The sequence below is a fragment of the Diceros bicornis genome, chromosome 1 (genome assembly GCF_020826845.1).
Source record: "Diceros bicornis minor isolate mBicDic1 chromosome 1, mDicBic1.mat.cur, whole genome shotgun sequence".
NCBI classification, from domain to species: domain Eukaryota; kingdom Metazoa; phylum Chordata; class Mammalia; order Perissodactyla; family Rhinocerotidae; genus Diceros; species Diceros bicornis.
Genome location: NC_080740.1, coordinates 2,782,459 through 2,808,850, shown reverse-complemented (window position 1 = coordinate 2,808,850; position 26,392 = coordinate 2,782,459). Strand labels below are relative to the sequence as shown.

The 26,392-nt window shown below is 35.8% G+C and overlaps 1 protein-coding gene across 2 annotated transcripts in view; it reads right to left on the bottom strand.

The window, feature by feature from the left end:
• The window catches only part of FCHO2 (FCH and mu domain containing endocytic adaptor 2), a 118,112-nt gene that overhangs the window by 50,622 nt on the left and 41,098 nt on the right, over positions 1-26,392 (bottom strand). For both annotated transcript variants that reach the window (XM_058559826.1, XM_058559914.1), the window contains exons 7-11: positions 24,983-25,081; positions 23,930-24,026; positions 11,982-12,026; positions 10,416-10,488; positions 6,838-6,862 (exon numbers count right to left, since the gene is read on the bottom strand). In XM_058559826.1, the coding sequence (XP_058415809.1) occupies positions 6,838-6,862; positions 10,416-10,488; positions 11,982-12,026; positions 23,930-24,026; positions 24,983-25,081 (339 nt within the window). The remainder of the gene's footprint in view (positions 1-6,837; positions 6,863-10,415; positions 10,489-11,981; positions 12,027-23,929; positions 24,027-24,982; positions 25,082-26,392) is intronic.

Here is a 26,392-nt window from a genome sequence, read left to right as displayed (position 1 = left end):
GCGTCAGTGCGCGCCCAGGATCGGAAGCGGCGAACCCCGGGCTGCTGCAGTGGAGCGTGCGCACTAACTACTTGCACCACCAGGCCGGCCCCTATATATATATATCTTTTAAGTGAAAAAGAAGGGAAAACTTAAAAACATATAGATATCTGCTTATCTTTATGAAAACAAAAACACTGAAAGGATAAATCGGAACACAATAAAGTTGGGGACCTACAAGGGAGGACAACGGAACAGAAGGGATACAGGAGGAAGGGACACTTCTCTGAGTATGCTTTTGTGTTAGGTAAGAGAATATTCCTACTTTTAGGAAATACATACTTAACTATTTAGAGATAAAGGGCCATAATGTATATAATTTATGCTCGAATCGATCAGAAAAAAATATTATACACACATACATAAACACATGCACATGCGTAGGGAGAACACAACTGTTAAAGCAAATGTAGTAAGAAGTTAAGGGTACACAAGCGTTCTTCGTACAATTTTATTCTTGCATTTGTTTGTAAGTTAGAAGTTGTTTCCAAACAAAAAGTTTTAAAAATGAAAAAAAAAAAAAGACTACCAAGAAATGCTAGGGTATCAGTTGTAAGTGGGCAGACAATATCCTTCTGCTGGTAAAGTCTGTTGTTCTTCCTCCAATCACTTGCTAAAGCTCAGCAAGAGAAATATGAAGGATTGCTAATCTGACAGGCACAGCACAAGGTCAAGGAGAACTAAGGGCAGAATTTACATGGCTAAAGCTTCCAAGGCGAATAAACAGTCTAATGTAGCCAGGAGTGAACTAACAAATGGATTAAAATCTACAGGTGAAAAATCTAATATAGGGTAAAAAGCAGATAGATGCCACAGATAAAAAGACAACAAGTGATGTAGTCACGACTCTAGAAGTAGAGCACTTTCTTCGAGTTCTACATATTGCTTGCTAACATGCAAAGAAACTTTGCCAAATGTGGATTCATTAGAAATTAGAATGAAAAGTTTTCTCAGAATACTTTATTCCTATTCCCAGTACTGTAGAAACAAACATACCAGATATTTAATCTCCTAGAAGTTGTAGCTGGGATTTGCTAACTGACACTACTGTTAAATTTGTTTACAATATGCTATACAGGATGGTGTAATAATTTAAAATACTGAGCTGTTCTCTATAGCACTGAGTAAGCTGTTTTCCGATCAACCTCCTGCAGATTACAACTATAAACTCTGGTCAAAATACAGAAACAACTATCTGAAAGTACTGGAGAATGAACTAGAGCAACCATTTAAAAAGCTATACAAAGTGATATGCTCAAAAACTCTAAAAATAAATCAAAATGGAATTCTAAAAAAGGTTCAAATAATCCACAGGAAGGCAGGAAAATGAAAACAAAAAACAGAGGAACAAACAAAACAAAAAACACAATGGCTGACTTAAGCCCTGACATGTCAATAATTACATTAAATATAAATGATACAAACATAAGAAAAGAAAGAGATTGGCAGAATGGATTAAAAAAAACATGACCAAACTATATGCTATCTACAAGAAATTTACTTCAAATATAACATAGGTAGACTAAAACTAAAAGAATGGAAAAAATATACCATGCAAACATTAATTAAAAAAAAAAGTTGGAGTGGACTGTCTTTACTATTAGACTTCAGAAAAACAGAGTTCAGAAAGAAAATTACCAGGGTCAGAGAAGGGCATTACGTCCACACAAAAACCTGTACATGATTGTTCAAAGTAACTTACTTCTAAAGCCAAAAACTGGAAACAACTAAATGTCCTACAACAGGTGGATGGTTAAATAAACTCTGATATATCTATAGCATGCAATACTATTCAGCTATAGAAAAGAATGAACTATTCATATATGCAACAACTCTCCAGAGAACTGTGCTGAGTGAAAAAAGCCAATCTCAAAACGTTACATACAGAGGTATGAGTCCACTTAAAATACATTCTTGAAATGTCAAAATTACAGAAATGGAGAAAAGATTAGTGGTTGCTAGAGGTTAAGGAGGGGGTGAGGATGGAACAGAAGTGGCTATAAAAGGCAATCAACATGAAGGACCCTTGTGGTAATGGAAATGTTCTATTTGGACTGCATTAGTGTCAATATCCTAGTTGTCAATATGTAACAGTGTCCAGATCCTATACTACAGCTTTGCAAGATAGTACCGTCAGGAGAAACGGGGTGAAAGATACGCGGGACTGCTCTGTACCATCTTGGCAACTTTGCGTACATTGATAATTATTGCAAAATAAGTTTTATTTTAAAAAAAGCAATGATTTTCAGTGTACTAGGTTTTCAATGCTAGAACTATTCATAGAAACCTGATATTAATAAAAACTTATACACTACCTGTTTACACCTTTGTCCATTCAATCCATGGTTTCTATATTAGGGCCCCACACAGCTGGAGCAAAGAGTTAAGTTAAAAGTAGTATGAAGAAGAAAAGAGCAAGTTACTTCACCCACCAATCTTAAATGTGGTTTTGGTGGATAGTGGTGGCAGTGATTTAAAAAAATATATTAAGATAGAGCTCACGAGTCAGTGGAATAAGTTTCTCAATCTCTCTGTTTGGAATGGGGAAATTGGCCAAAACTGAAAGAAAAGACCAATTCATACTTCCTTGGTTAATCCTCAAAAGATGTAGTCCCTCAAAATAATTTTTTAAATTACATAGACCTTTTTAAAAAGGAACACAAAATGAATAATAATTTCCCTACCAAGGTAGATTACTGATTTTTTTAAGTAATTAGTAAGACTAGCCATAAATAAAAGGTCATAAATAGGCCATAAATCAATAATAATAGGCCATAAATAAAGAAATGGAAAGATATCCCATGCACATGGATTGGAAGAATAAACATAGTTAAAATGTCCATATTACCTAAAGCAATATACAGATTCAATGCAATTTCAAAGAGAATTCCAATGATGTTCTTCACAGAAATAGAACAAAGAATCCTTAAATTCATATGGGGCAACAAAAGACCCCGAATAGCTAAAGCAATCCTGAGAAAAAAGAACAAAGCTGGAGGCATCACAATCCCTGACTTCAAAACATACTACAAAGCTATGATAATCAAAACAGCATGGTACTGGTACAAAAACAGACACACAGATCAATGGAACAGAATTGAAAGCCCGGAAATAAAATCACACATGTACAGACAGCTAATCTTCAACAAAAAAGCTAAGAACATACAATGGAAAAAGGAAAGTCTCTTCAATAAACAGTGCTGGGAAAACTGGACAGCCACACGCAAAAGAATGAAAGTAGACCATTATCTTTTGCCATAGACAAAAATTAACTCAAAATGGATCAAAAACTTGAAGGTAAGACCTGAAACTATAAAACTCCTGGAAGAAAACATAGGCAGTACACTCTTTAGAGTGTTTTAGAGGGATCGTTTCGAATTCCATGTCTACTGAGACACGGGAAACAGAAAAAATAAACAAGTGGGACTTCATCAGACTAAAGAGCTTCTGCAAGGCAAATGAACCCAAGATCAAAACGAAAAGACAACCCACCAGCTGGGAGAAAATATCTGCAAATCATATATCCAACAAGGGGTTATATATAACGAACTCACACAACTGAACAACAAAAAAACAAATAACCTGATCAAAAAATGGGCAGAGGATATGAACAGACATTTTTCCAAGGAAGATATACAGATGGCCAATAGGCACATGCAAAGATGTTCAACATCACTAATCATCAGGGAAATGCAAATCAAAACTACACTAAGATATCACCTTATAACCACCAGAATGGCTATAATGACCAAGACAAAAAAACCACAAATGTTGGAGAGGATGTAGACAAAAGGGAACCCTCATACATTGCTGGTGGGAATGCAAACTGGTGCAGCCTCTATGGAAAACAATATGGAGATTCCTCAAAAAATTAAAAATAGAAATACTTTATGACCCAGCCATCCCACTTCTGGGTATTTATCCAAAGAACTTGAAATCAACAATCCAAAGAGGCTTATGCCCCCCTATGTTCATCGCAGATTTATTCACTATAGCCAAGCAGTGGAAACAACCTAAATGTCCCTCAAGTGATAATTGGATAAAGAAGATGTGGCATTTATATACAATGGAATACTACTCAGCCATAAAAAAGACAAAATAGTCCCATTTGCAATAACATGGATGGACCTGGAGGGTATTATGTTAAGCAAAATAAGCCAGACAGAGAAAGACAAACACCGTACGACTTCACTCATATGTGGAAGATAAACTAACACAGAGACAGAGAGAACAGTTTGGTAGTACCTGAGGGAAAGGGGTAGGGGGTGGGCACAAGGGGTGAAGGGGCACATGTCTATGGTGACTGACAATAATGTACAACTGAAATTTCACAACGTTATAAACTATTATGACATCAACAAGAAGAAAACAAAACAAAATGAAAGCCTCCTATCCCTGCTAACCACCACTGTAACCCTCTGTAATCCCCAAAGGTGACCACAATTAAGTGTCTTGTAAATCATTCTTTTTAAAAAAGGGAATACACATACCCACATGTTTTCAAAACACCATTACTTAAAAGATCATACTTGCTTTTATTTAGTAAGCTCTTTCCATACCAGCAGACACAGAGCAACTTAATTCTACAATATCTGATTATTACTTCACTAAGTGAATGTTTACTAATGTATTTAACCAATCCCCATTTTGATGTATACTTTAGTGTCTTCAGTTTTTTGCTAATATAAACAATGTGGAAATAAACATCTATCTCTACCTCTCCTTCCCTTCCCCTCTATATACGCATATATCTTGATCAAGCACATATATATATACGTAAAGTTTGTGACTACAGCCATAACAGGAAACTCCTAGCAATAGGATTGCAGGGTCAAAAAGAATACGCATTTCTTATTTGGGGAGATAGTGCCAAACTATCCACAAGACAGATAGTACCAATTTATATTCCTACCAAGAGTATGAGTGTATCAAAACTTTTGCCAACATGATAAGTGTAATAGTAATTCCATCAGAATTAGACTACTATTTTGAACAATATTTCTTTTTTTTTTTTTTTTTGTGAGGAGGACTAGCCCTGAGCTAACATCCAATGCTGATCCTCCCCCCTCTTTTTTTTTCTTGAGGAAGATTGGCCCTGGGCTAACATCTGTGCCCATCTTCCTCTACTTTATATGGGACGCCGCCACAGCATGGTTTAACAAGCGGTACGTTTGTGCGCACCGGGGATCCAAACCTGCGAACTCCGGGCCACCACAGCAGAGCGCGTGCACTTAACCACTGAGCCACTGGGCTGTCCCCTGAACAATATTTCTTATCTTTATTCACAACTTTTATTTCTTTTTATGAAAATTGCCTGTTTTTATCCTAACGCCCTTTTCCTACTGAGGCACTTGTTTAGCTTTTATACTGATTTGTATAAAAACTTTACAAAGGAAAGTAATTAGCCCCTTGTTAAATGTCTTGCTAATAAACTCTGCCAATTTATTTTTAGTGATTCAAAATCCTTCTACGGTGTATTTCTTCTAATTTTATAAGTTTTTCATTTCTACACAAATTTATCAATCATTTCTTATATGGCATTAGAATTTTGCGTCCTCTTTAAAAACCCTTTTCTAATTCCAGATAAGTACTGACTAAAAATTGGCTAATACTGATCATTAAAGAACAGTATCAATGAGCTGAGAAAATTAAAAATGTTTTATTTAAGAGAGTATATATAAAATAATAAAACATGAAGTATTAAGGATTTTATTCAATGTTGCAATCATCAAACAAATGCTATAAATAATTAATTTAGAAGTAAAATGCATTTTGAGTACTAAAGTAAACACCAAACATATGCTGACTTTTTCATTCAGTCCTAAACCAATGGTATCCAGACAGGCAAGTGGTAAGGTACATGTTATAGCTCCAAAAACACTCTGACAATTTCAACTCTAGAGCTCATCAGAAGTCTATTTTATTTTCACCATAAATTTAATGACAAATCATAATTTTCTATTTTAAAGCTGAAATATAAAACAAAAATACTAGTTTTATTTTAGTTTAACATAAAACACAATGTTTCACAAAATATCTAGTCCTTTATTTTGGTACATTATTATGCTGTAAAAGAGTAAAATGTTTTGAGGCCAGAAGAAACAATAACTATGCAAGCAAGAACAATAAGCAAAGGAGACAGACAGCTTGACTCCACTACACTGCTCAACATGACAAGTGTCTAATAAACAATCTGAAAGAGGTGTCTTCTACACATTACTTACACCACGTGGTCAATCTACTATTGCACTGTAGCCACAGGGAGCTCTATCTGATGTCTTCCTTAATTATATATAAAGAAATAAATTCCAACGAAAAATATAAAAAACTTTCTTGAAAGCAAAACAAAAAAAGCACAGAAAAGTACTGACCATGGTTGTTGCTATTTCTTCTAAAATGATAATCTCTTAAACAAAACTCAAATACATGACAAATAAAGTAGAATTTTAATAGATCTAAGAATAAATTAGTAAAAGCCCCACATTTTAAAAGAAAGTATGCAGATTTGAGATCTGGCATATTTCCCAGGAAAAACAATATGCTATGGCACCATTCCAATTTTAAAAGTAAAATGTCCACTTTTCAAAGGTAGGTAGAACTACTTTCTATTTAATACGATTGCATCTGGCAATATAAAGACAAAAATGCATCTGTAAAATAAGTTTAATAGTGAATTTACAATAACCTGGTTAGTATTTCTCTTGGAAAGATTTGTAAACAACTCAACCCAAAGACACGGGGTATTTCTAATGAAAATAGCTAATTTAAATTGTTTATATCAAAGTAAAATGTACTTACAAGTGAATCTGCATCAGGGCATTCCCTATTAAAACAAACAAAATATTAGAAATATTCAACTATTAGAACTATTCTCATAAATATACTATATTGAAAGTATTTACCTTGGTTTAAACATAACTTTTATTTAAATTCTATAAAAATATTTAGAGAAATCAAATTATGAAGATTAAAATATATCAAATGATTTTAAAATTCAAAAGAAGGCATTCCTATACCCATAATCCATGACAAAATAAAACACAAATAGCTCACAAGTATTTTAAAAACTACTTTCAAAAGTACTTTTTTCCCATGAATATACACATATCATGCAATATACACACATCATATAAAGGAAACTGTCAGTCCTACAAGGATTTCTAGTGGTTTTTAATTCTTCGGGTAGAGAAAATTAAAAAAAAAAAAAAAATCCCTCAAAGAAGAAAGCTTGGCTTAAAAAAAAGGCTATATTTATATTTATTGGTAAATAATGGTAAATAACATTTTTAAATAAAATTTTTTTAAAACTTCAGTTTCATTTGAAGTACTTCCCATAAGCTAGTATATACAGAAGTCAAAAACACTTTTCTCCAAATATGTTCAATGAGTAGTCAGGCTTCCAGTTGGAATAGCTTTCTAGTATAATGTAATATGTAGCTGAGAACTGGTATTTTATCTTTTAACTGATAAATAAATATGAATTTGGATATAAACTAGAAAAAAACTACTATTTTAAATGTAAAACTAAAACACAAAGAAGACCAACCTTCTCAATTAACCAAATATAGACCTAAATATGTAAAATTAAAGACACTGAGGTCATGAGGAATAAGGTTAGAAGAATTTCTACGTACACATTCCACAATAAATTCACAAACAAAAATTAGAGTGCACATTTAAAAGGCATTTGGATGAGCTACATACTCTTTGGCTTGAGACAGTTAATGTATATGCTATCAGAATCTGCCACTCTGACTGGAAACACAGGCAGCAGGCACACCTGAAGAGCCAAACGAACTAATAATAGAAAGTACTAAATAATATATAGGACAAACAGGTAATCCCTATCTACTCGAAGACTAGCACAAACCAGAAAAAGCTACAGACTGAAGAATTTTGTTAAAGGAAGACTAGATGCAACAGACTTAAAAAATGAAACGAGAGGGAGAGGACTACACTGCTCTGCATCCAAACTGAAGCACCAAAGAGACAGGGTCAATGCAAACCTCGTGTGTCTTTATATCCACTCAGAAGTCACTTAAAATCGCAAATTCTGAGAAACAGCTTCCTTATTATTGGTAAATGAGGAATATTACATCAAAAAACCTATGCATACTCTGAGGAAATGTTCCAGAAAAGGCACTACAATAACAAATTCAATCCCTCTACAGAATCAAATCAAATAAGATGTCAGAACACCTCTTCGTTCTGTTTTAAAAAGATATAGTTCAAATATAAAAGTAAGTGTAAAAGTTCCAAACAGCGTATTCTCTGGCTTTAAGCCGGATCTGCAGTCTTTGTGGTAAAGCGCTCATCTGTGCGCCTTCACAGTGGGCTGTAGAGACTGCGGAAGAAGCCCCAGGAAGAGCAAGCTCCAGCAGGACCCCTCTTCCACGACTGCTGGCATTTCCAAAGCCTTCGGGCTATGAGAAGAAGCATGCCAGGAGCCTCGGGCAGTTCAAGCAAAGTGAATTCTAACATTCTTCCTTTTCCTGCCAGGAAGCGCTGAAGGGAGGCGATCATGGTGCAGAGGGTGACGCACTGGTTTTCTGCCTTCTCTTTGGTAAAAAATATTCCAACATCCAAGTGGCCTAATGATCATATTTGAAAATTACTGATCATGGATAACTATTTTAAAAACATGGAACATACAAAATATATTATAAACTCCCTGAATAAACAGCTGTGAAAACCATACATTATAAAAATATTTTAATTTTAGGTCATTACTCTTTACAATATAAGTCACTAACAGATGAACTGGCTATATTTAAAAATTTTACTTACAAATCAATCATTTAGACTTTAATACATATTTCCAATGTTATAAAAAGAGATTAGGTTCCATCCCCTTTATAAATGCTCAAAAAAGAAATTTGCAGAAGAGATGGTTAACTATAGATATAAATCACTTTGCAATTGGTCTTAATTTGTTAACCAAATAAAACTTGGAAGGCGGGAGGAAACAGACATTTGGAATGGTAGAAACTCTGAGAAACTCAGAAGATAAGAATGTTAACGAGGTAGGAGGCAAGAGCACCCACAAAGCACATTATTCTCTTCCCGTATTGAAAATGTGAGTGCCCACCAAAACACTACATCTCCTGAGAGTTCTGCTGATCGTGCTAGAGAAGCAGAGATTTTAAATGAATTTTCAGCCACTGTTACTGGGTCGATAAATCACTCAAGACTTTTGATTAGTGTCTCTTCAGTCTAAATGGGCTGAGTAATTACGGAAAGAAAAATTCCTTTAATTCCAGTTTGTCTCTGGTTAATCACAGCTCAATGATTCTCAACCCTGGGTGGATACCAAGAGTTACATACGCTGCTCAAAACAAACAGAAACTATGCTGGGGCCTCATGCCCCAAGAATCTGGTTTAATTGGTCTGAGGCGGGGCCTGGCATAGATACATTTATTTTAATTTCCTAGGTAGTTCTAATGTGTAGCCAAGGTAGAAAACTTTACTTTAGCTAACATTATTTGAATTTCTTATATGCTAATTATATATTCTTTGTATACTAACTTCTTATTTTTAAAAAAAGGTAAATTGGATTTATAGTCCACCCTCCATCTAAAAATAATGACCTGGTATAAATGTTTAAAACACGTTAGAGCTTTTTTTCTCCCCATTTAACATTTTCCATTTATGTATCCATATACGCTATATGCCTATATGCTGAGCCGTCTAGGATGTTCATCAAATTGCTGATCACGGGTTTTTTTCTTAGGCATTAAAACATAGAAGAGGGCCGGCCCCGTGGCTTAGCGGTTAAGTGCGCGCACTCCACTACTGGCGGCCCGGGTTTGGATCCCGGGCACGCACCGACGAACCGCTTCTCCCGCCATGCAGATGCCGCGTCCCACATGCAGCAACTAGAAGGATGTGCAACTATGACATACAACTATACTGGGGCTTTGGGGAAAAAAAAGGAGGCGGCTTGGCAATAGATGTTAGCTCAGAGCTGGTTTTCCTCAGCTAAAAGAGGAGGATTAGCATGGATGTTAGCTCAGGGCTGATCTTCCTCACAAAAAAAAAAAAAAGAAGAAGAATTTTTAGTTTTCTCTGCACTTTTGTTTAATTTTTCAAAAATATGCATGTATCATTTTATAAAATAACAGTATCTTTAAAGTTTCAATTTCAAGACACTAAAGCTTTCAAATCTTAAAATTTTAAAATAATATGAAAAGTTAATATTTTTTAACTAAAACCAGAAGAGCTGGCAAATGTATTTAGAAAAGTTTGTTTTTCACACCTTAGACATATACACTGAGTTATTTCCAAAAGAATTTTTTCTTTTCAAATTCAAAACAACGGTCTTATTCTTAATTACTTATAACAACAGAAAAGATTTTAACAAAATTTAATATACTTACACGGACTCTGCATCCTTTTCCTTTTTAATTATTCCTGGCAAACCAAAAGTCTTTCTTTTCCTTGGTTTTATACCTTAAAATAAATGCATATTATAGAAATGTAACTGTTCCTGATGAATGTATTCAGCTTATGAATGTATCTTGTATCTTGACACATAATTTGCTAATAACTGTTGATACTAAACTTGGATGAAAGAAATAAAAGTATGAATGCTAAACCCTAATATTTAAATCACATAGTCTGTTTAGACTTTTCTCATATTAATATAATATAGCCTATTTATTCACCAAAAGGTTATAGAACATTCACTTGATGGATTAAATTCTCCTTTCTTCTCCTAAGTCTTCCCTAAATCACCTCAAGCAAAAAGCATTTGCAGATATCTTAAAACTTCAAAGAAAGTACATTATGAGATTTTGTTATAAATGTCGGTCAAATCATGTTTCCTGTCTAGAGGGTCACAAAATATAAATGTGCTGTTTTAAATAAAAAGATGACACCACAGATCCATTAGCAATATAATATGCCTAAACTGGCAGTTCTTCCTCCTCTTCTTACATGACAAATTGTTTTTTAAAGGGCATTCATGCTGTTAATTGTTGATGGAATTCAGGACTTAAAGCTTAGCTGCTTACTCTTCGAGAACTCACGCACATCGAAGCTAACTTCTCATCTTACAGATGAGGAAACTCAAGGGTATTTTTTGTTTTTTTAATTCAGTGTTATACAACTAGTAAATACTACCCCCAGGATTAGAATCCAGGTTATCTTAGAATAACATACTTGCTTTCATGCAAAACTAGCTCCCTGAACCATACATCTGTATAGCATGTTACAATATTTAAAAAATCAAATACATTTTCATTCTCACAAAGCAGGTATTATTATTCACATTTTACTTAAATAATTATTGTTCTCAGTCAAACAGCTAGTATCCATAAAAAGTCTAGGCCCCAGAGCTCCTAACTGCTCCAATAATAACCTTATACACAACAGCAAACCATTTCTCCAAATTCTTACACGTCTTGGGAAAAATAGAAGATTGCTTCCAAATTATTTCTGGTAGCTTGCAAAGTGAGATATATGAAACATGACAAAAATAGCAGGCATCTCTTGGGAAGGGTTGTGGACCCTTTCTCCAAGTCAAATTTTGAATGATGGTAATATTAATATTCCTGAAATGTTATCAACTGTAGAATAAGAATTATAGATTAATGTGTAGTGATAAGTTTTGTTAAATTTAACAAAAAACATTAAACATTAAAACAGTAAAATGTTTAAAAGTGGATGTCAATGGAGAAAACAATCTCAATATATATTTGAAAACAAATATATGTTATATTTAATCTTTTAAAATATATATTCTGACACACTAATATTCCTTTGGGCAAACCTACTGTTTATTTCTCAGGTAAAGACTAGTATCTCCAGGGCTGCAAACCACATTCAGATTTTTTACATCACTCCATAGACATGCCAGCACCAATGGAGAGCAGCCCCTCTTTATTTCTTCAATAAACGCAAGACATTAGCTAGTCACCACACATTACAACTAGTCAACTTACCTTCAACTGCACTAGCAGGGTCACATTCTTCAAATTCAATAAGGCCTAAAAAATACATATGTATCAATAACTGCTATTAAAAAACAAAAAAGCTGGTAGAAAACAGTCAGATCAGATCGCATTACAATACATCTTTTTAATTGTTTTGAACTGTGTTCTACTGTTACCTGATAGTGTTAATTAAAATAGCAGCACTAATAATTTAAAAAGTCAAATAATCCCAACAGTGAAAAAAACTGAGACTAGCCTATTATTATGATCACAATTTAGTGAAAACCCTTTATATATGATGCCACAAACCCGGGGACACAGAGACCTAACATGTAGTTTCTGCTTCCAAGGAGCCTGCGGTGCAGTTGAGAGAAAACAAGCACAGGAAGAGGCAGCTGCTGAATCCTTGGTTGTGCTCACGGAAAGGACGGGGACCCACACAGTAAACACTACTAGAATGTAAGCGTGGGACCTGGTCTGTCTCATCCATCACTGTGAACTGGCAAATAATAGGTCTTCAGTACATATGTGCTGAACAAATAAATGAACTAATTACACATTAGCTAAGTGATGATGCTAGGATTACAATCTGGATCTCTCCAACTGTGCAGCAGATCTGCAGGCAATGGGAACAGTTTTCATGTGAGGTGACACATACACACCCCTGCAAAGGGTCTTACAGGAAAATTAATTTAGCACTGGTATCAGGGATAGACTGTACAGAGGGAGATGATAAAAGGGACATCAGTTGGAAAACAATTAAAATAGCCCTGAAATAACAGGTCTGCTGAGACTAGCCTTAAATGTCATAAAATATAGCATATTCCATTTATGTGAAATACCAAATTATTTAGGTAGTGAAGAGAGTAGCAAAAGCACGAATTACTCTTCTATTGAAATATACCCAAAGCTAAATATCAGACCAAAAAATGATCTTTCATTTTAGCCCTGTTTTATAATATATAAATTTATGCAAGTCCAGCATTTCTGTGAAACAATTTTTAATGTATTTAATGTAATTGGTACAACTGCTATATCAGGAAACACATAAAAACGGAGCTTGAAGTAAAGAGTAGATAACAGGATTTCATTACTGGTTCTTCTGAGACATTGAGCTTAACTATAACTATATGCAAATTCATCATCATTCCATTATGAAAGAAAACCACTGATTAACAAGGCAGATTTCTTTACAAGTAGGAGCATCGAAAAATTTTGGCTAAAATGTCCTTCTTGACCTCAAATCTAAGATTTACTTCTTCAGTTCCAGTTTCTATTCAAATAGAGTAGATTGACATTTAGTGATAAGCAGAATACAATAGTCAAAAAACTGAGTTGATACAAGGTGCTAATCAATTATTTAGCAACATCTTCCTTACTTACTAGGGCATTCTTAGAATATATAACATATGACTAAAAATTATACATATATTCATCACTTTCACCCCAAAAAGCATTAAGGAGTCAGAAAACGGCCCAATTAAAAGTTGAAGAACTTCAAGTCCACTGTGCAAATCCAGAAGCTAAGAATTCATTAAACAAAAGGGTAATGAACTTGTTCTTAGAATCCTTTAGATGCCAACGTTAACACGTGACAAAGAGATGAGAAATAAAAGAGCAATAAAGGTAAAGAATTTTAGTATGTATATCTGATAATTAGCAACTTTTTACATGGTGCAAAAAATTATGAAGAATGAAACTCTCTACCTAAATTACCAATGGTTTATTATGCATTATCAGCTTTATCACTTACTAATAAAGCTTGAGAGACGACAGCCACCTGTCAAATAAATCTGAGCGTTTACCAAAAAAAAAAGACAACCAGAAATGTGGTTAATCAAAAATTCTCCCCTAGCTACACAGCACATAATTTGCTCCCAGTAACTATTTACAGAATCTCCAATCCTCAGACTATGGGCTTATTCTAGAGAGGGAAAAAAAAACACCAATGCCAAAAAAAAGCATTATTTACAAATATTTAAAAATATGGTATCTAGAAAGATTCTTACAACATCACCTTAGCAAATATGGTATATACGGTTTTAAGATCTTTGGATGCCTTCATACATGTGAAAATAGTAAAGGCATCCCTCAACTCTATGAAAATCATTCTGTCAAACAGAAGTCTACATTTCTTTCTCACAAAACCTTTTTCCTATCCTATACCAGACATATCTTGATTGCTTTTCTCTTTATCTTTTCTAAACATCCTCTTAAAATTCATTTGAAATGGGAAAATGTCCAATAAAAATATTTAAAATGACATTTTTGAAATATAAGATGCCAAGTCCTTTCAAATTGTTAACTATATATTAAATATTTTAAACTGAGTACCATCTGCACATAAGCTTTTCTATTAAAGATAGAAATACTAACAGTTTCTGGTATAATAAAACTAAACATACCCTTTTTTAAAAAAAAACATTAAATCATGCACGAAAAAGATTCTCTTTCTCAAGCTGCATACGCTCCACATGCTGCTTCACATGGTAAGGCTTTGCGTGCCTGGCTCAGTGCCAGTTGACAGCTCAGCTGGATACTGATGCACATTCCGAACCCTCTTTGTAGCATGTCACTTCTGAACTGTTTCACAAGTAGAAAGTTTATTCAGCATCTCCCTCCAATGCAGTCCAGTGCCCATCGTTCTGCTATTTAATCATAAGACAAGTTACTTTTTTTGACAGTACCAAAGCCAGAGTGAGAGTCAGAAAGAATAGTTTGCTACAACTGGAATTTCAACTGTTTTAGGCTCTATTAATTCTGTTGTCAAAATAAATAACTGCTCTTAGCGCTCAGATTTTATGCTGGGCAACAAGGGCAACTTAGTTTGTATAAAAGCAGATAAGACCATTCTGGCTCTGTCTCTCGATGCTCTTTCACACAGTGTCTAAAAACGCCATCAGGAGTTCAACTAAAGGCAGAAGAAATTAAAGGCAGACCCCCATGAGGCCAATGACCCAAAGCAAAACAGTTCTTACATATGATGCTTTAACCATCAGTAGGAATAAATTATTGCACACACAAAAAAAGAAAGTCAACAACCTAAAGAATTCATCCAAATCTAATTTGGATCAAAACTTTTAAGAAATGTTACAGGAGGAAAGACGATTTATTTAACTGTAATCTTCAATCACTATAAGTATTTTGTGGAATGAGGTAGAATATTAAATACTCTAATATTTAATATTTAATAGTCCCCATTGTTTTGGAATCAATTCTAAATCTCAGGCCACCAACAGGGCAAATCTACAACTTTGTCTAATTAAAAACTGGCCTCAATGGCCCCATTGCATAGTGGTTAAGTTCAGCACACTCCGCTTCAACGGCCCGGGTTCGCGGGTTCGAATCCTGGGCGGCGGACCTAAACCATTTATCAGCCACACTGTGGCTGCAACCCACGTACAAAACAGAGGAAGACTGCCACAGATGTAAGCTCAGAGCAAAGCTTCCTCAGCAAATAAAAAAAAAGGAGGAAGATTGGCAATGGATGTTAGCTCAGGGCGAGTCTTTCTCATCAAAAAAAAAAAAAAAAAAACTGCCCTCAAAACTCAAATAAGAAGTCTGGGCTACCCGAATTGAGCATATTTCTGCATATGCCCAACTGAAACCACTTGGTTCTAATTAGAAGCCAAAGTAAAACATACAAACATGCCCAGACCCCAAAGTCTAATAAAAAGAATGATGATGATGGGGGCTGGGGGTAGAGACAGGGAGGGAGGAAGATAGAGAGGTGCGTGTGTGACTCATAACATTGGGAGTCAATGACTACATTTTCGAGCTTGCTCCTGGGCCTCTGGAACGCAACACAGCCACATTCCTAGGTGCCTGGGACAATGAACTAGGCAAGCTAGCATGAAAAAGAGCACCAAACTCCAGCTCATGGTGGCGTGCAAAGGGCATGGAGGCTCCAGCTCTGCTGTTGCCACTTGCTGGCTGATTATCTTGGACTAGTTACTTACTTTTTTTGAACCTAGGTCATATCATTTTTATGAATGATGTGGAAGATAACAATAATACCTTCTGCCATACTTGCTTTCTCTTTCTCTCTGTACACATACGCATACATACACAGGGTCTTTTTCTTTTTTTGCTTGCTAAATCATTTGAAAGTAAGCTGCAACATCAATGCCACTTCACTTCAGGAGTATTTCTTTTGATAAAGGGCTTGCAGAATTGCCTCAATCCAGTGGTTCCAAATCCCAACTCCTAGTTGAATGTCCTAGTGCAAAGCCTCATGCATCAGAATTGCCTGGAGCGCTTGTTAAACCACAAATTGCTGGGCCCCACTCCCAGAGTATCCTACTGGGGAGGTGTGGGTTGGTGCTCAGGAATTTGCATTTTCTTGGGTAGCAAGGACCCACCCTAGACCAATGAAATCAGAATTTCTGGGATAGTACACTGTCTGTACACTGAAAAAAAAAAAAAAGAAAAGAAGAGAAATGAAATGAAAAGGAAAGGGAAAACAACTTCCAGGAATGATTCCCACATGTACCCAAGGCTTAGAACCAGTGATGAGGCAAACTTAGGAACCATGGTCTTAAATGAAAGGAACAAGATTTTAACCATGAAACTTCAGCACTATAAAACCTTCCAAATTTTCATCTAGTTCTCCAAACACAGAAGCTTAGCACTGAAATATAATCTCCTCCTATATCCAAAATCTGACACTGCCTCCATCCCCCTAGACTGAGTCATGTCTTCACCCTCTGTGATCCTGACAAAACTTGGGCAACTATACCCAGCTCACAATAACCTCTCCTCTCTGGAACTCCCCCCTCTCCACAAGTGGTGCAGAAGACATGTTTATACCACATGACCGGGTCTCCCTGACCCAATTACCAGGACCAGATTCTTTCTCCTAGAAATTTGGAAAGGGACAAAAACCTGGGTTACTTCTGAGCTGTAGCTGCAATTAAAAAACAAGCAAAAATACATACAAATTACTTGGAGGTCACCTATGTCACGTGCCTGGAAAAGCAAAGAAAGCCATTCTACATGGAAAAAAATAAAGCTGTAGAAATGCAGAGCTCAAAGGAAGGAAAAGTGATTCCTAGTGTTCCTCAGGTTTGGGTTTCCTTCTGCAGCCCAGCCAGAGTCCTGATTTTGGATCCTTGGGATACCTCAGTTTCTTTCTAATAAATTTCCTTTTAAGTTCAAATTGCCTTCAGTTAGCTTCTTTCATATACTGCAAAAATAACTAAAACCCTGTCCTTGTAATTACGCACACATAGAAACTGTAATCAGCTTACTTTACTTTTTCACTTCTATTTTATTGCCAGTGTTTATACATTTAACATTTTTAATGGCTAATTCAAATTAATGAACTAAGCTTTCCTTAAACAGTCTGCTCAAAACAGTTTAATCTGTACTTCCCAATTCAGAACTATAATTATGGGGATCAGTTACTGTGCTGTGATATGACTGCACACGTAGCTGGTGCAGGACGCGGATTAAATGATTTCTGAACCCAAGAAGAGCAGCAGAATCAGCATTTGAAAAAGCTTATGTGGTGTTACAAGTTAACAATTCTAATGGATTGGGACATACACGCTACTATATTACACAAGAAATGTATTCTCTAACACGAGGTAGGCAAGCGTTTTCTATAGAGTCAGACAGGAAATATTTTCGACTCTGGGGGCCATAGGTCTGTCACAACTACTGACCTCTGCTGTCGCAGTGCAAAGCAGCCACAGATGATACATAAACAAGGAAGTGCGCTCTGTTCAAAATAACTTTTATGGACACTGAAATCTGAAGTTTATAATTTTATGTATCACAAAATACTACACTTCTTTTGATTTTTTTCTCTGATCATTTAAAAATGTAAATCCATTCTTTGCTTGTAGGCCTCACAAAAATAGGCAGAGCTAAATTTGGCTCAATGGCCATAGTTTGCTGACTCCTGCTCTAAAAGATATAAAAGAGAATCATTACCAGGTGGCGTCTACATGCCACAGGGCAGAGTTCAGGGCCTCCGACCTAGGTGGGTGGGACAAAACAGGTGAGGTGTCCTCCCTCACAGAGCAGAGCTTTTCTCTTTAATTTTCTTTAAGGGCTCTCCTCTTCTCCTCCCCTATTTGTGCTAATCCACCTTATCCTCTTGCCTACTCACTGTCCATTCTTCTTTCCTCTTTCTCTGGTCATTCTCCCTTGCTATCCAATAGAAAAACCAGGTAATCTCGGTGCATCTGGTGTGATCTGTGGATCTTTGGCTCTTCTTAGCTATTTTTAGTTTTGTTGTCTACATGAGGGTTTGTTTCTCTGACTTAAAAAAAACCTTCAGTGGGGAGTGGCAGAAGGCTCTGTTTATAGGTTTGACATTATTCCAAATCCTTGAGGGGTCTGGAAAGATTATCACTAGCTTTTATTTTTTTCAATTGTTTGCTTTACCCTATACTTGAAAATAATACACTTAATGTAGAAGCTAAAATACTCTAAATATCTAAACTAATCAATTAATTTAATTTAGGCAGTGTGACCATAAGAATCTCATTTTTGTCCTTTTCTTTGTGGCTGATTGTTTATGTTCACGTTTCTCAGGCTTTTTCTATTTGTATCTTTAAATACAGTCCCTGGAAGTCCTCAAATGGAAGCTATAAACCTATATTATTATATAATGAAATACAGATAAGCTTTCCAACAAAATCTTTTATTTAAACATATTACACACTAGCCTACCAACTTAAGTTATTTATCCTTTTGTTTCTTATAAATGGAAACTTGCTTTACTTTCATGAATTATAAATAGCATACAGTAAAATTAGCAGCATGACTGTAAAACAGAAAACTTCAAAAATATGGATTTTAATCTCCTTCGGCAACTAAAATATATGAGAATGGGTAGGAATACTAGGATAATGTCATTAGAACATAAAAAGATACTCAAAATTAGAAAACACCTGTTTATTCATGATCCTTTCAGACCACAGGTGCTTTGATATTCAAAGCATCCACTTACAGTGACTCAAATTCCAGAAGAGCCAGGCAGTACTACACTTAAAAAGCACTGACAAAAACAATATGGAAGTTTCTCAAAAAAATAAAAATAGAACTACCATATGATCCAGCAATCCCACTTCTGGGTACTTATCTGAAGGAAATGTAATCACTCTCTCGAAAAGATATCTGCATCCCCATGTTCTTTGCAGCATTATTTACAAAAGTCAAGACATGAAAACAACCTAAGTGTCTACTGACAGATGAATGGATAAAGAAAATGTGGTGGGGGCCGGCCCGGTGGCATAGTGGTTAAGTTCGGGCGCTCTGCTTTGGCGGCCCAGTGTTTGAGGGTTTGAATCCTGGGCACAGACCTATGCACCGCTCATCAAGCCATGCTGTGGTGGCATCCCACATACAAAATAAAGGAAGATGGGCACAGATGTTAGTTCAGGGCTAATCTTCTTCAGCAAAAAAAAAAAAAAAGGAAGACTGGCAACAGATGTTAGCTCAGGGTCAATCTTCCTCACACACACACAAAATGTGGTGTGTATATACATATGTGCATATATATACACACACAACAAAATATTATTCAGCCATAAAAAAGAAGGAAATCCTGCCATTTGAGACAACACAGATGGACTCTGAGGCTATTATGCTAAGTGAAATAACTTAGAGAAAGACAAATACTGTATGATCTCACTCATATGTAGAATCTAAAAAAAACCAAACTCACAGATACAGAGAGCAGATTGGTGGTTGCCAGAGGCAAGGGGGTGGGAGTGGGGTGAGTGAAATAGGTGAAGGTGGTCAAAACCCACAATCTTCCCGTTATAGGATAAACAAGTCCTGGAGATGCAATGTACAGCCTGCTGACTATAGTTAACAACACTGTATGATATATTTGAGAGCTGCTAAGAGAATAGTTCTTAAAAGTTCTCATCACAAGAAAAAAAACTGTAACTATGTGTGGGGATGGAGGTTAACTAAACTTACTTTGGTAATCATTGCAATATAAACATATATGAAATCATTACATTGCACACCCGAAACTGGTACACTGTTGTATGTTAATCATATCTCAGTAAAAAAAGTAATGACGAAAAAAGTCACTACATATAATAAGTAGTATAAAATAGTCTCAATCAATAGGGAAAAAACGTTAATGCTCTCAAAGTGTTTGATTTACACAGAAGAATTGGAGACATAAAGTTAGAGGTTCTATCTTCCAACAGATAACTGACTAAAGAAAACAGTCATTTTTCAGCACAAGAGACATAAACTTTTAGGTATACAAAGTTTTTAAAGAATTGGGCCTCCTGTTTTCTTTTTGAAATGTATATCCCACAGAACTGAAACTAGTTGGGGAAAGAACTCATCCACCAGAGGGGGCCCTTACAAAACAGGAATAAAAAATGTTACCAGCAATCAATAGTATACGCAATTGAGGGTTAGAATACATGTTACAAAACAAAATCCTTTGAGTCCAGGAATTCCATACAATCACACACAAAATTTTCATCATTGCAATGAGCCCCCAAACTCATTTGTTCAGGTACCCATAAGCTGGACAAATATATATAAAAGAACTGTAGCTAGCCAGCCACAGCAAGTCAACTAGAGAAGCACTATTGATCTCTTCCATTCCACCCACACTTCACTCCTTTTTTGTTGTGAGGAAGACTGGCTCTGAGCTAACATCCATTGCCAATCCTGTTCTTTTTGCTGAGGAAGATTATCCCTGAGCTAACATCTGTGCCCGTCTTCCTCTATTTTGTATGTGGGATGCCGCCACAGCATGGCTTGATGAGTGGTGCACAGCTCCACACCCAGGATCCGAACCTGTGAATCCCGGGCTACCAAAGCGGAGCGCACAAACTCAACCACTATGCCACCAGGCCAGCCTCCTTTTTTTTTTAAGTTAGTTCTAGGACCACTTTCTTTTGAAAGTCAGTCACCTATATACACAATGTCAACAGTCATCCTGAAACAATCACCTAATTCTGAGTTTAGTGACGCTAGGAAAGCCCACGTCATCACCATTCTTGGCCCCCTCTTACCACGTAGCTACAGAAATTTCTACATGTCTTAGTACATCTTGAGGCCAGTAAATTTAAATTTATAAAGAAACAATATCCAGTAATAGCTACCTATTAATCAGGAATGTATTGATTTTTGAAAATAACATTTACCAAGTACTCAGTAAATGCTACATTATCTCACGCAAACTTCACAACAACCCCATGAGGTAGGTACTATTATTATCCCCACTTTACAGAGGACAGCATTGAGGCTTAAAGGTCTCACTGCTGGTGAAGAGTACACCACAAACTACAGGGCTAACTACTGTGCTGTACCACAGGTAAGAAAATAATGGAAATTTTTGTTGAGAAAATTGTAGATTCACATACAGTTGTAAAAAAAAAAAAAATACAGGGAGATTCATTGTACACTTTGCCCAGTTTCCTACAATGATAACATTTTACAAAACTACAACATAATGTCACAAACAGGATACTGTTAATGATATAATCTCCCAATCTTATTCAGAGTTCTGTCTAAGGCATTTTTAACCAGCCAATACATCTTTGCTTTTATTCTATCAAGACTTCTAAATGGTCTACATAAAATTCTATTTGTTCCCCAATTGTTTTTACCTCTTAACTGGTCTTCATTTACAATTTAATCTCTGCACAAGGAGTTTTAGGGTTTCACACTATTCTGTAGTTATGTATCTCATATACAGTTATCTTCTATACAGTTCATATCTCATATATAGTCATACATATATGTATCTCATATATATTATATATGTCATTCTCCCTCTATATATAAACTTACTTAGTTCTATTCTAATTTCTCCAAAGCACAGGCCTTGAGGTCAAGAATCCTGGAATTTAATCCCAGCTCTGCCATGTACTACGCTTAGGCAAATCATTTAACCTCTCAACACTTCCGTCCTCTGTAAAATGGGAATAATAGTACCTATTTCAAAGAGTTGCTGAAGGTCAAAGTTTGCTTGCAAAGTGGTTGGCACAGTACATGACACAGAGTAAGGGCTCACTAAACTTTAACGATAATTATTTACTATTTCCCCACCAAGACTCTTCTAACAGCAAATCCATCCATTCCAACCTCCTTAAACATTCTAACCTTACCATTGTATGCCCATTTGCTCATTCATTCAACAAAAACGTGCTGTTTACACATAAAGAAGATAGATGAATCACATCCAGAACTGTTCTTCACAAGTGTACAATTATTAAAATTTAAGGTAGACAGCAAGAGTGCCAAACAAAAGTACAGTTAGAGTTCTCCAGCACTTTTGATGGAGGAAGTAACACATGACCTGGTCTTTCAGAGTTTAGTCATTCAACAAATAAATAGGAAGCTGTGGGGTTGGAAAGGAGTGGGATATAGCATTTTCTAGAGTAAGGACACAAGGGCGACTAAGGTACCAAGGGAAAAAGGGGCACATATGGGAAAGAGCAAGCAGTTCAGGTTGGCTGCAGTGAAGGGTACTAGAAAAGGAATAATGGGGAGTAAGGCTGAAGACTGGTCAGGGCCAGATGCTGCAAGGCCAGCATCTAAATGTCATTCTGTCTATAATGAAAAGTCAAGAATTTATGAGTAGAGCAGTTGTAAGTTCATAATTGTATAGTCAAAACACGAACATGCTTTAACACGTAAAATGGATGAGAGAAGAAATGCCTATTGCACCAGGATTTAGAAACCTCTGCTGCAATTAGTTAGGTAGGCAGAGAAAGCATGGAAAAAAGGTGTGAAGGGAAAAACACTAACATAATTGAATCAGTACAATTTGAAATTTAATGAAATGTGGGAAGAAGGACGAGAAGGTGACTGAGGTTTCAAGCCTTAGTTCTGTGAACTGCACTGAAGAAAAACGGTTCCCAGACTTTTCTACAAGTCACTTATCCATTTGCTCAATTCCAAACCATATTTTAACTTCTTTACTGGACTGAATTAATTTACGGAGTGAAACAAATATCTTGCAAGAACAAGGTATAGTAACTAATAAATAGAGTCAAGAAATCTGGAAGACTCTAAGAATGCTGAGCAGGAGAAGGGAACAGGCTACTTTAACATTTGACATATCATGACATACTTATCAAAAATGAGATTCAGGGGCAGGCCCCGTGGCTTAGCGGTTAAGTGTGCGCACTCCGCTGCTGGCGGCCCGGGTTGGGATCCCGGACGCGCACCGACGCACCGCTTCTCCGGCCATGCTGAGGCCGCGTCCCACATACAGCAACTAGAAGGATGTGCAACTATGACATACAACTATCTACTGGGGCTTTGGGGGAAAAAAAAAAAGGAGGAGGATTGGCAATAGATGTTAGCTCAGAGCCGGTCTTCCTCAGCAAAAAGAGGAGGATTAGCATGGATGTTAGCTCAGGGCTATCTTCCTCACAAAAAAATAAATAAATAAAACTTTAAAAAAAAAAAAAAAAAGAGAGACATTCAGGACACCTGTCAGCATTTGTTCATAAAACAGGAACCAGGACTCCTGTATTCATCTGCTCACTGGTATATCCCGTGTCTAAAACAGTGCCTGGAATACTGTTAGCACTCAATAAATGTATCTGTTGAATACATATGTGAATGAGAAAAGGAAAAGGTTACTGAATTTTAAGAAAGGTTCTCCATTGGCCTCAATGCTCCGAACGCTCAACATTCTCTCCCACTCTTTCTCTTATTAAAATGGCCTTCTGTTGCTAATTCTACTTTCAAAAATATAAAGAAACTGTGATATATGAATTTAGTAAAAGTTATAATAATCATTTTAAGAACTACTAAATTATTAACCACTACAGGTCAAAACAAAAATCTTAATTTAATACATCATCAGACACTAAGTAAATGATACCTGAGATTTTACACAGGTTTTTAAGTATCTCCCAAGTTCCATTCTGCAGTTCTGGGATTTAAAGGCAAACACATTTGCCACGGGAGTGAAACGTGAACAAGTTCCTGTGCAGAGTTTATCATCTTACCAGGTCTTTCCTTCCCAGTGCCTTTTGACTCAGCAAATTTTTGTATCAAGCTTTCAACTGTAGTGTTAGTCATGTTATTTATAAATTCTTCATGGACCTATTAAAATGAGATAAAGATAAATTTTTTTCTTTTCCCATAAATATTCTTACTGTATTTCCGACAATACCTCCACAAAGCAATTAAAATTCATTACACAAAAATATGTATTTTTTGACCCAGAGCCTTTGAGAACTTTCATTTACCTAAGATGCTCTGTTACCTAACTTACAGTGTTAGCAGACGTGTGGGTACCAACCACTGCTTACACGAACCCCTTAAGATATGGCCTCACAGCCTTAGAAATCAAGGCAGTTTCCTGTTACCATCTTTGAGTGTTTTAGAGACATAATTCTTATGATAAATAAAACTCATATGGACAATGACAATAGTTTTAGATCTTTAATAATAAAGAATAACTGACTTCATCTTACTCTACTGTATTTCTTTTTTTTTGCTGCTGAGGAAGATTCGCCCTGAGCTAACATCTGCTGCCAATCTTCCTCTTATTGTATGTGAGCCGCCACCACAGCATGGCCACAGATTAGTGGTGTAGGTCCGCGCCCGGGGAACTGAACCCAGGCTGCCAAAGCCGAGGGCGCTGAACTTAACCACTAGGTCACCAGGGCTGGCCCTCTACTGTATTTCAATATACTCTAAATTGTCACCATTAAACATTTTTCATATTTTTGCAAAATTTCTAAGCACAAGTTCCATAACTTACTGAAGCTGCTGTTCTAAATTTTAAGATAGTAAAACTTCAAAAAAAATATTCAAAAATTGGTAACTTCAGAATTTTACTGTAAAGAGGACTGAGCATAGTTAATTTTAAAAACTAATTTGAATTATCATCCTTGGTGGCCAAACAAACAAAAATCCAGTCTATTTTATATTTAACACATGTAAATACATATTCTTTATCCAAAATAATTCAGTATCATGAGTTTTGGATTTTTAAAGAGTCACAAATTAACATAAAATTTTCATGAATTAGTTCAACAAAAGTAAACACTCACCTGACCTATTTGCAAATGAATTTCCTTTATAGCATTTGACAGGGATCCTATAATTTCCTTTATGTGAATGAGATGAGTTTGTTCAATATCTTGAAATTTCTGGGTAGCAAATATAGAAGGTTATATATATATAAAAATATATGTATCTACACACAACATATATTCTGAAATCAAAAGACCTTTTATAAGTCATCTCAAAACAGCTCACCAAATTTAGCAAGTTATCATTATTATGTAATGTTTAACACTGCTTCTAGACAAATGAGTCTAGTAAATATACTGAAACATATAGCATTGAGAAAAGCTAACTTTTTGTTATGCCATTTCTCAGGCAAATACGAACTTTTTCAGACTCTGAAGATACCACAAATTAAAATCTGTAATCACGGTCAGAAAACTACAAGGAGACCCAGAAGAGAATAGTGCCACAAAAGCCAAAGGAGAAGTGTTTCCAAAACTGAAGAACAATTAATTGGCAGAGCAAAAATTACAGTTTACTTCTGAGGACTTATCGAGCCCATAGACTCTCAAAATGTCTTTCCAATTCTTGAACTGTTAATACACAGTCTCCAAAAGAGGTAGTCTGTGGTCAAAGAAGTTTAGGAAAGCCTGCACACTCTCTCTAGCAGTTCTCAACTGCAGGCAGGGTGCACCAGATCCCTGGGGGTTTTTTCAAACCACAGAATACAGAGACCCTCCACTACTACCTGGGGGAAGGGGTAGGAGGAGGTGAGAATGTTGTTTGGAAAAAAATTCCCAGGTTATTTTGATATTTATCCCCAGGAAGAAAACCACTGCTAGACTTGGCTTCACAATAAACATATTAACAACTCTCAGAAATATGGAAATAACAAAACTTGTCTCACTCCGCATAACTCAATGTTTTCCAAATTTCTTTTAACACACAACCCTTTTGGTTTTTCTTCTTCTCTGAGTATCTATGAATATCTCACAGAACAAAAATATTCCTCAAAACAGGATTTGGGAAATGCTGAACTAGCCATTTTCAAACAAAATACATTTGTCATTTCCACTGCACAAACCTGATTACCCATTTTGTTGCCAAACTAAATCAGTTCTAAGGAATAGGCCTAAACCCCTTGTTATTTTTCTCTGGTTAATTTATCAAACTAAATTCCTTCACCCCATATTTAATGTACAACTTTCTTCAGCACTGAGTTACATGATCAGAAATCACCAAGCCAAATGATCATATCCACATTTGTGTAACATGTCTGAACTTTTTTTAAAAAAAAACCAATAATGGCAAAATTACAGTTTTGGCAGTAATGCAACAATAATCCAAAAACTTAAATCAATTTTACTCATGAGGAATGGCCTATTTTACTCAATTTTACTAATGAGTTAAAACAGACTGCTTGTCTTGACTAATTTTGACCAAGTCAATGA